We start from the raw sequence: 16,060 nt of genomic DNA, 5'->3' as shown, positions 1-16,060 counted from the left end.
TTTGTTCAGGCCTGAGTCAGGCCTCAGGAGACTAATGAGATAGCCCTCTCAATGGTTACAGCCTCCAGTATTCTCTTTCATTATCTTTTTCATTCTGCTGCTGAGGTTATATGTCTGGTCAACAAATATGACCTCTCTCAACTGAAAATACTTTGTTGGCGTCGTATCCCCTGTACTCTGAGTGACAGCAACAGAGTAGCATTCATGTGACCTAATCAGTCTTTCCTGCCACATCTTTCACCATTTCTTAATTCCACAATTTACATTTTGCCAAATCCCTTTTCTCCTACTACCAAGCCTGTGACCATACTCTTTTCCTAGAATGCCTTTTTTCTCTCCTTTTCAACACATTTACTCCTTGTCTTTTGAGAATAACTGAAGTGACACCAACACTTTGAAGCCTACTGATATCTCTCTTAGTGCAAAACCTCCCTCTAAATCCCCCTGTCTCTCCATACCACCACCCCTACGCCAACAGTTTTCCTCCTTCATATGCTGTAGTCTGCACTGAAAATGTCTACAAATGTATCTTTCCACTAGCTGTCTTTTCTTGGGGGACAGGGACTGTGTGTTGTTTATTTCTGTGCCCTAGCACCCTGATCTTCATTATGCAGCTAAGCAATTGTAATGATGCCCTCTTGTTTGTGAATATGATACTTAAAAAAAAAAAACTCTAAAATTTCTGGCATGAATTACAAATCTATAAATCACTTGTTATTTGGCCTCTTTCTGTTTTTCTAGGGCAGAGCACTCATCAGGTTGGATATCTGACTTTCAGAGGTCTCTGTTGTCTCTTGATTCCCACCCTCAGTAATAGACCCATATATTCTTTCCTCCCACAAAGTTTATGTGCCAGTCAAACCCTGTGTTTGGTCCTGAGACTATAGACCTGCACATCATCTCTCTGAAATGTGCCTTCCAAATGATAATATAATAGAAAAAGTTTTGGAATAGGAGTCAGTAGACTGGGTTCTGACCCTAGCTAAGCCATTAACTTGCTTTGTGGCTTTGAGCAAACCCATTTCCCTTCTCTGCAGCTATAAAATGTGATGCTCATACAAGTTCATCTCTTAAGATTCTCATCAACTCTCCTCATCTGGGAACATATAGCTCAGGGCAGGTCATGCCACACTCTCTGAGTCAGCCATAATTTGCCAAGCTTTTGTGAAAATCAATTCACATGCAAGGCTGCGTGCAGAAGATTCACAAAAAGCCCTAAATTATGAGCTTTGCCCTCAGCAAAGCTTAAATCTGAAGCAAGTTTGAACTTTCTGTAGTCCTGGTTCTGAAAATAAAAGAGCTTCTTTTTTTTTTTTTTTAAGATTTTATTTATTTATTCATGAGAGACACACAGAGAGGCAGAGACACAGGCAGAGGGAGAAGCAGGTTCCATGCAGGGAGCCCGACATGGGATTCAGTCCCGGGTCTCAGGATCACGCCCTGGGCTGAAGGCAGCACTGAACCACTGAACCACCAGGGCCGCCCAATGAAAGAGCTTCTTGAATACTTTTATTAGACCCTTTCTTTATGAATCACCTTCAGTATTCTTCAGATTTGTTTTCTTAAACTAGAGATGATAGGTGTCTCTAGCCCTGTTTTACTAATAAGGCACTGAGGAACAGAAAGGTAAAATTATTTGGGGTAATCTAAGTTATACTCAGTAAAAACCAAAATTATCTACAGTATCATCAGCCTCATAATCTGAAGTATCATTAACCTACCCAGGCTGTGTCAAGAGCCCCTCTGAGTTCCTACAGCTCCCTGCACTTTTGCTATGGTCTTTCTCTTATTTTAATTGTCTGTCTCCCCCCCAAATCAGGAATCAAACCTGACTCATCTGGGCATGTGTGACACAAAGAAAATGTTAGTTAACATCCATTTAATGGAACTGTACTAAGTTTTTTTTTGTTTGTTTGTTTGTTTGTTTTAAGATTTTATTTATCCATGAGAGACGCACACAGAGACAGAGAGACAGGCAGAGACAGAAGCAGGCTCCATGCAGGGAGCCCGATGCGCCCATCGCGGGACTCAATCCCGGGTCCCCAGGATCATGCCCTGGGCCGAAGGCAGGCGCTAAACCGCCAAGCCACCCAGGCATCCCAAGTTTTTGTTAATATACAGATTTGAGCATTGCTTGAGAGGAAAGTTTTCATGCATTCATTCCAGGCCAGAGGGGGAGCTCTTAACCAGAGTTAATTAGACCTATTGCAATAGAAAACCCCTGGAGTAGGTAGTCAGGAAACCTAGCTACATCTTCCAAATGCTAGTTAGACAGGTGTGCAATGAGCAAGCCACTTTACCTTTCTGTTCCCTGGTTGCCTTACTTGTGAATTAGAGACACATCTTGTGTGATTTTCAGGTATGTTATCAGCATAAGTTTAGTATATATGAAAAGTTTGTAAGCTATAAGGTGTTATCCAAACATAAGGGGCTGTTATTTTAATCTCTTTGAAACAATTATATCTTTCTTGATGCATATATTTATGTAAAACACAGGAAATCTAGTGAAAATGGTAAAGCTAGTTCATCTCAAGTTTTCATAACTGCTCTGGATGTGTATCCCAGCCTGTGGGAAGTATAGCAGCTTTCTTCTAGGCTGCCTCCAAAAGTGTTTCAGAACTTGACCTTTTCCAGAAATGTTAACAGGCCCACCTGAATTTCCACCCACAAGGAGAGAGCCAGGGAAACCTGATAACTTGCTTTCTCAAGCTGATTTGTCATCTGCCTGTTTGGCTGAAAGGAATATTTCTATTCAAGACTAAGTAAGGAAAGTTTTTCTTCCAAAGTCAAAATAATAGTTTTATTTCAAGGCCTTTAGGAGATAGCATCTTCAAAAATAACAAATCTTAAAAGGGGTAGAGCAGAGGTGGGCAGTATGAGTGAAAGTGCTGAGCAGTACTAGTAGATGTCTAGAATCATAGAATTTCATTGTGGGAAGCAACTGGGTGCACGTTTCAGATGAGAAAACTGATACCCAGAGCACCAGAATGAAGTGTCTGACAAGTCATGCTAAATGAGTGGCAGAGCACACAGGAACCTAAGGTCCTGCCTCTCAGACCCACAATTGGTCCTCTCTGTTGATCTCTCTCAGAGCTTTCCTGAGCAGATGTGGTCCTCTGCTGGTGCACAATGCAGGCAGACCAAGGCAGCTTCTCTCTTTTCTTCAACCCTGGCAACTGTCTATAGACAAAGGTAGTAGTCAGTCTGCAAACCTTTCGTAAGGGATTTGGGCCCACTCCCCACAGTCAGAGATCTCTCACACAGACACACAAATTATTACAGAATGCTGTGGGAACTGCCAACAGAGAGGTAGATTATCTCTACATAGTTGTGAGGGTTTATGACATGTTATTGGAAGAAACCAGTTGAAAAGCTTAAGACTTTCTGAGAAAAGTGGAAGAAAGAGATAAAGGTAAGGCTAAGTAAGAGAGAGAGACAGCAGCTGTGCCAGGGGGTATCCAGTTAGAGGAAAGAACTCACTCCAGCCATTTTACATCATGGGTGCTGAGAGACTCTATGGGAATAATGATGATGAGAGTTTTTTGTTCCTCTGATTGTATAAATTATGTTTTAGATACTCCTTTTTTTTTTATTCTTTTCTCTTTCCTTCATCTGTAATCCTGAGATTCATAGCACTTGAGAGCTAAAAGTGATCTTATGGAATATGTAGCCTATATTATATAGTCTATTCAGCACTTCAAACGAACTCTGTACTATGATGGATATGTTCTACATCTTCTGTCCAGAATGGTAGCCATTAGCCACATGTGACTATTGAGCACTTGAAATGTGGCTAGTGGTTATTTTTCATCTTATTTATTTTCATCAATTTAAATAACCACATGTGGCTAGTGGTTATCTTGTTAAACAGCTCAGTTATAGACTATCTAGTTTCAGCAACCATCTTCATTTTATGTTGTTTTTTTCCACTCACATATAAAATAAAAAATTTTAATGTTACACTTTCTAACTTAAACTGAGTCCTCAACAAACAATTATATTTCTTTGAATAGAAATCTAGGTAAGTAGACTTAGGCAACATATTGAGATCTTATATGAAAAGTATGCTCTCTTAGGGACACCTGGGTGGCTCAGCGGTTGAGCATCTGCCTTTGGCTCAGGGCGTGATCCTGGACTCCCGGGATCGAGTCCCATATCAGGCTCCCTTCATGGAGCCTGCTTCTCCCTCTGCCTGTGTCTCTGCCTCTCTCTGTCTCTGTGTCTCTCATGAATAAATAAATAAAATCTTTTAAAAAAAGAAGAAGAAGAAAAGAAAAGAGGAAAAAAAGAATGCTCTCGGGCAGCCTGGATAGCTCAGCACTTTAGCTCCGCCTTCAGCCCAGGGCATGATCCTGAGGACCCAGGATTGAGCCCATGTCGGCTCCCCGCATGGAACCTGCTTCTCCCTCTGCCTGTGTCTCTGCCTCTCTCTGTCTGTGTGTCTCTCATGAATAAATAAATAAAATCTTAAAAAAAAAAAGTATGCTCTCTACATCTCATAACTCTTAAGGTTAAATTTGTATGAATATAATTCAGGACATTCATCTTCCTTGTGTGGACCTCATTTGTCAGCCCCTGCAAAACAGACATACACAGAAGTGATTTTTTGGGTAAAATGAAAATGACTGAAGAAAAACTGCTCTAGGTCCTCATTAGGACTGGAACACAGGCTAGCAAAATGTGAAAAATACACATTCTGATTTCTGTGTTTGGGTTTTGAATTTAAGAAATGAAGAGCCTTAATGCTTTCATATTGCCTCTTTATAACCCTCTAGTTCAGATTTACCCTTACGTGCTGCTACTCTTCTAGGAAAGAGAAAAAGAAAACTATTTTACTTTGTTTTAGGAGAGACTAAAAGAGTCCCCCACATTGGAAACTTGATCTTGTAGAATTAACACCAGCACTGTACTGAGTGTTTTATGTTTCTTTATCTAGTAGGGGCAATACAAAATATGTCTGAGAGCTTGGACTCTAGAGCCAGAATCTTGATTTTACTCTCTCGGGTCTATTATTTAATAAACGTGTGACTACTTAATAGATGTTTAAATTTTCTGTACCTCAGCTTTTTCATCTATATAATGGGAATTATCATAAAACCCACCTCACAGGTAGGTTGCTGTAAGGTTTAAATGAATTAATACATATATAGTACTTGGAACAGTACCTGGCACATAGTAACCCAAACGTAGGAGAGGGCTAGGAATGGTCCTTCTTATACCTGTATAATATAGAAGGATTCCAGACATTCTTTCTGGCACCCTAAAGTCAGTCATTCCACTGTGTTCTATTTCAGGGAGTCCCTTGACAGAGCGAAAAGTATTGATACCCAGTTGTTGTGTATCCTTTGCAACGGCTGATGAGCCATCTCCTGTCTACACCCAAGTGGTTGAAAACACAGATTCCCCCATCTGGAATTTTCAACAGCAATCAAGGTTTGTATTTTATGATATCCCATCAGTCTTGCAGAATCCACTTTTTGTTCCAAGAGACAAACTCAGTTCAAGGAATGTAACAGACCCAACAATATTGAGCAGACCTAGAAAATGCTTTTCTTATCAAGCAGTTATTTAATCCTGGAGCTTATGAATTCACAGCTAGTAGTGGTTTAAAGGTTTTACCACAGTATTTTTTTTTCACTTTTTTTTTGAGCTCTTTTGATTCCATACAACTCAAAAGCTATTCAGTGAAGACCTCTTATATTCCCTGCCTTGTTCTAGGGACTGGGAATTAAAGATGATTAAAATAGTCCTTGCTATTGAGGTGTTCATGATCTACCTGGGAAAATATACAATAGAATGTGACAAGTGCTGTAAAGGTAGTAAAAAAGGATTCTAGTGCATCTCAGAAAGGTAATTTAGGCTAACCTATAAGTTCAGAGAAGGCTTTTAAAATAAGGTAATTCAGCTAAGAAAAAAAAAAAGATAATTCAGCTGAGTATTGAAGAATGTACACAATTTACCTAAGGTGAAGAAGGCAGAGCAAACTAATTTCAGGAAAGGCAATGGATTGCATATCCTTGAAAAAGATTTCTGGTACAATGAAAAGAGCCTGAGCTTTGCACCAAGAGAGATATGGCCTCCAGCCCCATCTCTGTCATTTACTAGTAGTGTGAACAAATTACATTGTAACGTAATCAATGTAATCTCATTGTAGTGAGATTCCTTATCTGCAAAGGGGGGGTTAATTTTTACAGGGTTATTGTGAGGTCCAGATTAGGTGACCTTTAGGAAAATTACCTCATGATACATAGCAGGTACTCAAGGAATGTTATACCTCCTTTGGAAGACTCGAATATTGGAGGTCAGGGGCTGACAGGCCCAGTGCTGCTGCAGTGCAGGGCTCACCCTCCCTTTTCTTCATTATCTGTTTCATCGTCCTTAAAAGCATGAGTTCTAGTATAACTATTGTTACCATTATACTGTATCACCTTTTTATAAAGTTTCTCTCTTGACCATCAACACTAGGCACAACCACATGGTGTCTGATCTGCTATTTTCTCACATGATTTATGTACCTAATTGAGCCTCAGCAGTTGCTCACATGTTCAGTGTTTTGAAATTTGAGAGACTGACCTGAGTCAGGAGCTAGAACTACAGTGACAACTCATTACTATCTATGGTGAGCTACTGGAAATTACAGAAAGGTGCTTGAGATCTAAAATATCAAATCAGCCTTAAAAGGCAGGAGGCTAGGGGGCAAAGCTTCTAAGTGAAGATGATTTATTCACTCAGAGCTTAACTTTATGGACTTGACGGAAGGACGTTGACAGTCTCCTAATTTCATCCCCTCACTTTAAAGTTAAAACTGTGGACCAGGGAGGTTACATAGTCTGTTCATAGCAGAGGGAAGATTAGAAGAAAAAAACGAATAATGGTTTTGTTTATAGTTGCTCTATCACAAAACATTCATTTGATGCTCCTAGCAACCTTGGAGGTAGAAAATAGTATCCCATTTAACAGGTAAGAAAAACAGGGCTCAAAAAGTCTTAGTTCCCAGGGTCACTCAGGTGACAGTACTAGAGCAGGAATTCAGAGGTAGGTATTTTGACCACCGGCTAGAATTCAGATTTTTGATACAGTACTTATTTCACTTTATCACAAGGCCTCTCATTGGTCTTGAAGTGGATTCTCTTCAGTTCCCCAGGAGTATCTAGGGAAGGAAATTAAGTCTCTTGGTTTTCCCTGGAGCTCCTGGAGCAATGGCACCTGGTTTGGAACTTTCCAAGTCTCTGTACTTTAAAATGACAGAAGTCACTTCATATAAAATGTATAAGAGATGTTCACTGAATACCATATCCACTTCTTTATCTGGTATGAAAATTGGGTACTTTCTTATTTTGGTGCCTTGCCTGTCTACAATTTGGCTTTAGAATCAAGCAAACTAAGCTTTAAATACTATCCCTCCCACTTACTGACTCTCGTGTGACCTTGAGCAAGTCAATTCACCTCCCTGAGCCCACCTTTATCATCTGTAAAGCAGGGGTAATAATGCCCGTGTCCAGGCTTTTGCGCAGATTACACATGCCTGGCCTACGGGAGGCCTTCAGTGGGTGTTGTTTTCCCCTCTTCCTCCCTTCCCACCATCCTCTTTCCACATCAGATGGAAAGAATCCCTACCTTGCTCCAGTAAAACTGTTCCCTTACATCTTGAGGTGCTCTCTTTCCACACTTCCTCTCGTCCTGAGATAAAGAGTTTGAATGTGGCAGATAACATCAGACAGGAAAGTACTGCATCAGGGGAGCCTGATTTCAAGTCTTGGCCAGTTACTTCTCTCTGAGCTTCCATCCCTCATTTTAACTGTTATGGTAAAAACACATCCTAGAAGATGACCATGAATATGAAATGAAAATGTTAGGAAAGTGCTTTGCAAACTACAAGATATTCTTCAAATAGAAGTTTCATATGGCAGATGCTTCCTACACAATTAATTTGTGGTGGTTGTTTTTCTTTTTCTTTTTCTTTTTTTTTTAATTGGAGTCAATTTTCCATGTTTTTCTTAACAGGCTATCAAAAGAGCTTCTTTTGGACCCTCAACAAACTCTGGTGTTCAAAGTTTGGCATAAAGGAGGTAAGAACTCTATTCTGTGAATATCTGTTCTGGCTGTGAAAATAAGCTCACATACTGTTGACAATTTCCCAATCCCTTTCTTTTTTTTAACCAAGTGAAACCAAACCATGGCACTTGTGATGCAAGGAGCTCATAATATGTGCTAGAGAGAATCTCAAGAATGTCACATTATTCTCCTATGGAATTTAAATCCTTAGAAGTTATGTCATTTTTTTGGACTGCCTGTTTAGTGCAGAAGTCCAAGTACATTTAATCTTTCCAATTGTATTTCAGCAGTCACAGTGTACAGCCTGCCACACACAAGTGATTTCGTCCTCTTTATATGTTTTATCTTCTGTTGACTCTGGCTTATTAACCAAGATCCCAGCATTTTTAAGCAGTACATAACACTAGAATCTGGTTTAAGAGCCTCCCCAGGATGGAGGTACTGACAGCATGGTCCTTGAACCTAGTTTTATTCAGCTACCATTATTAAGAGGTGTAATTCAACAATATTTAGAGCACAGATTCTAAAGTAACACTCTTGGAATTCAGATACCAGTTCTTACCCCTTACAAGGTAGTGTGACTTGGGTAACTTAATTTCTCTTTCCTTCAGTTTCTTTATTTATAAAATAGGGATAATAGTACCTACCTCAGTGGGAGAATTAAATGAGTGCCAGATACTTAGTAAAACCATCTCAGTTTTTATTCTTATTCATGAATGGCAATGTGCTGAGAGCTTTATAAGCCTCTCTAATCCTGCAAGGCAAAAACATAATTCATTCAGTGTTATAAATGTAACAACTGAGCCCCAAGGAAGTTTAGGGGCTTGACTAAGATCATATTAATTAGTGGAATGAGGATTTGAACCCAGTTGACTGGCTATACAGCCTTCACCCTTTGTACTTCACCATGCTAGTAAGATTGGATGAGAAAGGTGAGTGGATGAGGACATTGAGCTATCTCACAGCTTCTATATTTAGAAAATTTTGTCTTAAATCCTTCCTATAAATCTAGCTCTTTTAACATTCTTGCTAGGATCTAGTTTCCAGACCTCAGTTGTTTTGAATCTACAGCATTACAGTTTTTATTTGCCAGTGATAAGTTTCAGAGCTAATAAAGACCTGAGAATAAGGTGCCTGGTGGCTCAGTCAGTTAAGCATCTGCCTTCAGTTCAGGGGTGCTGGGATCCAGTCCCGCAATGGGCTCCCTGCTCAGTGGGGAGTCTGCTTCTCCCTCTCCCTTTGCCCCTCACTCATGCACTCTCTCTCTCAAATAAATAAGTAAAATCCTTTAAAAAAATAAAGACCTGAGAGCAGTTCCGGCTCTCCTCTTGTGCTTCTGTTTCAAAATGATGCCATGAACCTTATTTCAGTGATTTGTCCCATGCTCCTGCCTTGGTTTCACTTATGTCCCCCACCCCCACCAAACCTCATAAATGTGGCAGGAACTGATCATAAATCCATTTTCTCTGAATCAACACAAGGAATTCCTGCTGTATTTAGGCTCCACCCTCCTCTCTGGCTTTCTATTCTTCTCTTTTCTCTAAAGTACTCCAGAGATTGTCAAGCAGACTAGGGTTTGACTCAATTCAGCACTTAGTATAACAAGAAAAAAAAGAATAAGCTTTGGTCTTATACAGACCTGGATTCAAATCTTGGCTCTGTCATTTATAAATTATATGATCTAAGCTAAAACACTTTACCTCTTTGAGCCTTTGTTTCCTTCTGAATAAAATTAGGATAATAGTACCTGCCATGTAGGGTTTTTATAAGGATTAGAGATAATATTTATAAAGTATTTGGCACATAATTGGTGCTTAATAAATGGAGCTGTTTTTTTTTATGCTTCCTATGTGTTAGGTACTATGCTAGGGCTATTCAGTACAGAGAAGAACAAAATACATTCCCTATCTTCCAGGACCCCCAGAGAATCCTGTAAAACCTGTTGTAAACAGAGATTGAGAAACACCTAGACCCAGCTGACCGCATTTGTCTAGCTCTCTCAGTGGAAATAGATGACTTTTCCCTTAACTCCATCCTTTCCACATAGCCTCAGCTATGCAAACCAGACCCAGCTGTGTTCAATAAATATTTGAGTTCCTACTGTATGCCAGGCACTATGCTAGGTGCTAGGGATTCAAAGGTAAAATAAGACATACATGGTCTCTGTCCTCACAGACCTTGTACCCTATGGGGGAGACAATTAGAGGATAGTATGATTAGGCAAATATAGGGTGTTCTGGAAGGGGATATCTGCCTCAGACTGAGGATGATAGAGAAGGCTTCCTGGAGCATTCGTCAGCAAGAAATGAAGGGGCATGACATAATATAGTCAGAGGCTACAGCAAATACAAAAATCTAGAGTAAAGAAAGAGTATGAAGAAAGTTTGAAGTCATTAGAACACAAAACTATAAAGAAAGAATGATGAGTTGACCCACTAAATACGATATTAAACTTGAGCTCTTCAAAGCTATTGTTTTTCTCAATGATCAGTTTAGCCTGATTTCTCCTCAGGTATATTTAAGATATTGTGCTTTTATGTTAAGCAGAACCCTCAAAGTGTTACCTAAAGTTACAGTCTATCAAGAACAGGTTATGTTTGGCTAACCAAATAAAACAAGATTAATTTTCTTTGCAAAGCTATAAAAAAATCTTTGGAGTGCAAAATAATGGTTCTAGCCATCATTCTTCACTCCCATTGGGTAAGAACTACTTGACTCCTACTCTGAGGAACACAACTTCAAACATTCCTAGACTCTTAAGACTGTCCAAGTTGAGGGACGCCTGGTTGGCTCAGTGGTTGAGCATCTGCCTTCGGCCCAGGGCATGATCCTGGAGTCCTGGGATTGAGTCCCACATCGGGCTCCCTGCATGGAGCCTGCCTCTCCCTCTGCCTATGTCTCTGCCTCTCTCTCTCTCTCTCTCTCTGTGTCTCTCATGAATAAATAAATAAAATCTTAAAAGAAAAAAAAAGACTGTCCAAGTTGAAGAGGATCTTAAATCTAGTTTATTAGTCCTTCTCATTGTATATATGAGACTTAAGGTTTGGGAAGTTATAATAATGTGTTTTCAAATCAAAGCCACACTCAGATTAGCTATTGTGGTGCTCTGCTTCTTTGTCCCACTCTACATTGGCCAGTTCATTTGTGTTCTCAGTGGAGGTTGATTAACTTCCTCAGTACATGGAAAGATTTATGCCAGGAATGGAGAGTGTAGAGAACATAAAACAAGTGATGCTTGGCCTCAGCTTTTAGGTGAGTCGCAGTTTAAAGAAGAGCAAGCTGTCTAAACAAATGTTAAACAGTGTGTAATGAGTTCAGTGTTACCAGCAGCATGTATAAGAAACTGGGAAACTAGTGACCATTCTTAAAAAATTGCATTCTTTGATTTATTTAGCAAATTGAAAACTGAGAATTGTGTCCATTTTTGGTAGTCAGCCTTTGATACTCATTATCAGGAATGGAGTTCATAGAAAACAACTTGTAGAGGAATGCGGGTCTGTTTGTCCCCAGCCACTTTCATGTCAGACATAAGGAACAAAAAGCAATGAGTCTGAGAACAAAGGTCATAGCATGGTTGCTTGTCCAACCAAGAAGGGGTCTTACTCATTAAGGGCAGCCCTCTTACAAGCCTGAGTCCAAGCTGTTATTTTGCACCATGTACAGGTTTTCTAGGGGGTTATTTTTCTTTTGGGATTTATATCACTTTTGTTCTTAATTAACTATAATGCATATGTGGGTTATTGAGAATTTGGAAAATACAGACAAGTATGAATGGGAAAATGCAAATCCCTCATAATTCCAAAGGTGATGGTCTTTCAAATGACTTCTTTCAAGACTCACTGCCCTGAGAAAAATCACGGAGACACGATAACAAGGAAAAAAGAAGTGTTTCCTGTGTTTAAGGTTGTTTTCCAGTTGCCTATATCAAGAGGACAAAAACTCAACCCTGCTAGCTTTTCCCTGCTATTCAAAAAGGGAATTCATAAGAGTAGAAAGCAGGCTGTGTGCCAGTCTCTCTCATTATCTGTCCTCTCTGTTGATTTTGGAATCACTGAAATCCCTGTCCCGCCCCACAGTCCCCTGAATCAGCTTCTCTGTGTGCAGCCTCTAATGTCAGTGGCAAGACATGCCCAGCCACACTGCCCAGCTCTTCTCTTTTCCCCACAGATGAGGAGAGGGTGATTGGCTTTGCCTCAGTGGACCTCTCCCCACTTCTTTCTGGCTTCCAGTTTGTCTGTGGTTGGTACAACATCACAGACTTCAGTGGAGAGTGCCAGGGGCAGATAAAAGTTGCTATCTCCCCTCTAGAGAGTTTGATGCACTTCAAAGAAGAAAGACAATCAAGACGTGGGATGGAGACCCCAGGATCACTGGTACGTATCCTGATTCACATTCTTAACCAGTAAGGGTTCTACTGAGCAAAATCTATAAGAAGATCCTCTACATGTGCTTGGTACTTTCCAGCTTACAGAACACATTATATATTTGTGTCTCATAATGATCTCATAACCTTTTTAGGATGATAAAAATTATACGGTTGTGTACATAGAGGAATTACACAGTGGTGATGGATGCACAACTCTGAATATACTGAAAACTACTGAATTGAATTTTAAAGGGTGACCTTCATAATACATTAATTATATCTCAATTTTTAAAAAATTGTTTTACTTGAGTATAGTTGACACACAATGCTACATTAGTATCAGGTGTACAACACAGTGATTGAACAAATTTATACACCATGCTATGCTTACCACAAGTGTAGCTAACAGTCTGTCACCATACAATACTATTACAATACCATTGACTTACCCCCATGCTGTGCCTTTTATTCCCACAACTTGTTCATTCCATACCCGGAAGCCTGTATCTCCCACTCCCTTTCACTGATTTTGTCCACCGCCCATCTTCTTCCCGTAGAAACCATCAGTTTAAAAAAAAAAAAAAAAGAAAGAAACCATCAGTTTGTCCTCTGTATTTATGGGTCTCTTTCTGCTTTTTTGATTGTTTATTAATTTGTTTTTTTAGATCCACATATAAGCGAAATCATAAGGTATTTGTCTTTCTCTGACTTATTTCACTTAGCATTATACCCTCTAGATCCATCCATGTTGTCACAAATGGCTGTATCTCAATTTTTATTTTTATTTTTTTTTAATTTTTATTTTTTTTTTTAATTTATTTATGATAGTCACAGAGAGAGAGAGAGAGAGGCAGAGACACAGGCAGAGGGAGAAGCAGGCTCCATGCTCCGGGAGCCCAACGTGGGATTCGATCCCGGATCTCCAGGATCGCGCCCTGGGCCAAAGGCAGGCGCCAAACCGCTGCGCCACCCAGGGATCCCTTAATTTTTATTTATTTATGATAGTCACACAGAGAGAGAGAGGCAGAGACATAGGCAGAGGGAGAAGCAGGCTCCATGCACCGGGAGCCCGACGTGGGATTTGATCCCGGGTCTCCAGGATTGCGCCCTAGGCCAAAGACAGGCGCTAAACCGCTGCGCCACCCAGGGATCCCTGTATCTCAATTTTTAAATAAAATAAGATTAATTGCAGCATGGAGTTTGAAACTACATTGGTTGAACATTTTAAAAACTATTACATTAAAATCATTGTTCCTATAAAAAAAAATCATGGTGGTAAATACAGACAAACTCTTTCAGGGAGTTTAACTGTAAAAGAAAGGAGAATTTTCCAGACTGTCCCAGATAGGGGAGCTCTATCAAAGCAAAGATTGTGGGGTTTTACATTTCCCTTATCATGTGTGCCTGGCCCAGGGTCTGGCAGGGTGGGCATCAGTAAATATTGAATGCATGAGTGACCACATGAGAAAGTAACAGTTAAACAGTTGCTGTATAAGAAGGTCTTTCCTTCATGTCAGCCCTGGTAGTCAAGAAGTAATTACAGCCACATCACCCTCACTTGTAAAGTAAAATGATATCCAGTCAGAAGTTCACAAACTAGCTGGAAGAGCAGGAGCATAAATACAAACAAAGCAACTAAAAAAGCAATCTGATAGCATAGTACATAAATTGGGAATAATAATAGTACCTACCTCATAAGATTATTTTGAATTTTAAATGAAAAAAAAATGCATATAAATTGCTTATTGCAGCATTCAAGACATAGAAAATACTCAGCAAATTTTATTTATCTACATATAATAAATTTTTAAACACAAATTTACAAATGTGTTTATACTGCTTTGTTCCAAAAGGATTTGTGGTGACAGGTGTACCATTCTTCTCATTATTTCTACAGATCCCAATATATAGCCCCTTTTCCTTCCCTGCCTCTGATATGTATGCTGCATTCCCCAGCTGCATTGCAAAATGGACCCCAGAACAACTTATTCACACCTCATCAAAAGAACTTGATTTCTCCTCTCCTGAGAGGTGAGTGAATTTTTGATAAGAAGAAATAGAGAGTTGTACGTCTGCTAACTGACTTGTCATTTCTCTCTTTCCTTTATTGGAGGAAGAAACCAGAGACAGGGAAAGAGCTTTGATCTCCTGTTACAACCCCTGGGAACTCCAGGATCCTATAAAAACAATTTTTTTTTTATAAGATAGGAAACTAGAACTTTTACTGCTATCAAAAGGGTAGCTTCAGTGGAAAGAACACTTATCTCTTTTCCTCAAAGGCTTTTAACTTTTATCCCTAAAATCAGTAATCAGCTGTCTGAGATCTTTCCCTTTCCAAATATAGGAACCAGGATATTTTATAAAAAGCAACTGACCCATCCTGTTGCTTCCCCATGCCAACCATGGACATGCATATGGATATCAGGGCTAGAACATATTCCATTCTCTCAAAAGGCAAGGTCTAGGAACAACATTGCTACTTTCACCCCACTTCCTTCCAGGCCCTAGTGCCATTTGTCATCCCCCTGCCTCTACCATTCTTTCCTGTGTCTCTCTACTTCAGGAATAAGGTAAAGGATCTTCCCCTACCACAGCCATTCCTACAGCAACAATTATGAGTAGTCCAGAAAGACACTCTCTATACCACTTAGCCACTCAAAGGCCCATTTCAACGCTCTGTAGCTCTTTACTTGCTTACCACATGAAAAATGCCTCTGCCCTCTGCATAAAGGGATCCCATGTGTCTGTCAAATCCTAGATCACAGGCTAAAATAGTTGTTCTGTTATCTATTTTATGGGTGTTACTTTGACCATAGCCAATCCATGACACATGGGTAGGATAGGGTACCGGTACAAGGATAGAAATATAGGTTGATAATGAAGACACTAGTAATTGTAAAAGCTAAGTTTAGTGGTTTGGTTTTTGTCCACATAAAAATGTCCCTGTTCCAGGGGCACCCAGGTGCCTTCAGCTCCAGTCATGATGCTAGGGTCCTGGGATCGAGCCCCACAATGGGCTCTGTGCTCAGTGGGGAGCCTGCTTCTTCCTCTCTGTCTGCCCTTCTCCCTCATTTATGTTCTCTGTCTCTGTCTCTCTCTCAAATAAATAAATAAAATCTTTAAAAAATATATATCCCTGTTCCCACTTCAGAAGGATCATATCAAAATGACATTCTGATCCAGCTAGCCATCTAATAAGGCTAACCAAATTGTGGTATATTCATATAATGAAATGACACTCAAAAACTTTGCAAAAGGCAATACTGATATACAACAAAATAAACCTCAAAATAATTATGTTGAGAGAGAAGCTAGACAAAAGAGGGTCCCGTGTATCTGATTCCATTTATATAAAATTCTAGAAAATTCATACTAATCTATAGTGACAGAAAGCAAATCAGTAATTGTCTAGGGATAAGAGAAGATGAATAGAACAAGAAAAAGGAGGAATTATGAAGGACAAGAAGAAACTTTTAAGGGTGATAGATATGTACATAATCTTAATGTTTTAATGGCTTCTTTAGATGTGCACATATGTCAAAACTCAATATTATGGCACAAAATTATGCTATAATTAGACCAAATAGTTTTGGTACTTCTCCAATAAAGGGTTATTTGGTCAATAATTTTTCAGTCACA

General features: G+C 39.6%; 1 protein-coding gene across 4 annotated transcripts in view; it reads left to right on the top strand.

Annotated features, from left to right (window-relative positions):
- The window catches only part of C2CD3 (C2 domain containing 3 centriole elongation regulator), a 146,828-nt gene that overhangs the window by 95,983 nt on the left and 34,785 nt on the right, over positions 1 to 16,060 (top strand). For all 4 annotated transcript variants that reach the window (XM_055320669.1, XM_055320668.1, XM_055320672.1 and 1 more), the window contains 4 exons: positions 5,295 to 5,433; positions 8,005 to 8,069; positions 12,223 to 12,428; positions 14,319 to 14,452. In XM_055320669.1, the coding sequence (XP_055176644.1) occupies positions 5,295 to 5,433; positions 8,005 to 8,069; positions 12,223 to 12,428; positions 14,319 to 14,452 (544 nt within the window). The remainder of the gene's footprint in view (positions 1 to 5,294; positions 5,434 to 8,004; positions 8,070 to 12,222; positions 12,429 to 14,318; positions 14,453 to 16,060) is intronic.

The sequence above is a fragment of the Nyctereutes procyonoides genome, unplaced genomic scaffold (genome assembly GCF_905146905.1).
Source record: "Nyctereutes procyonoides isolate TBG_1078 unplaced genomic scaffold, NYPRO_anot_genome, whole genome shotgun sequence".
NCBI lineage: Eukaryota > Metazoa > Chordata > Mammalia > Carnivora > Canidae > Nyctereutes > Nyctereutes procyonoides.
This window is presented reverse-complemented; position numbering and strand designations above follow the sequence as displayed.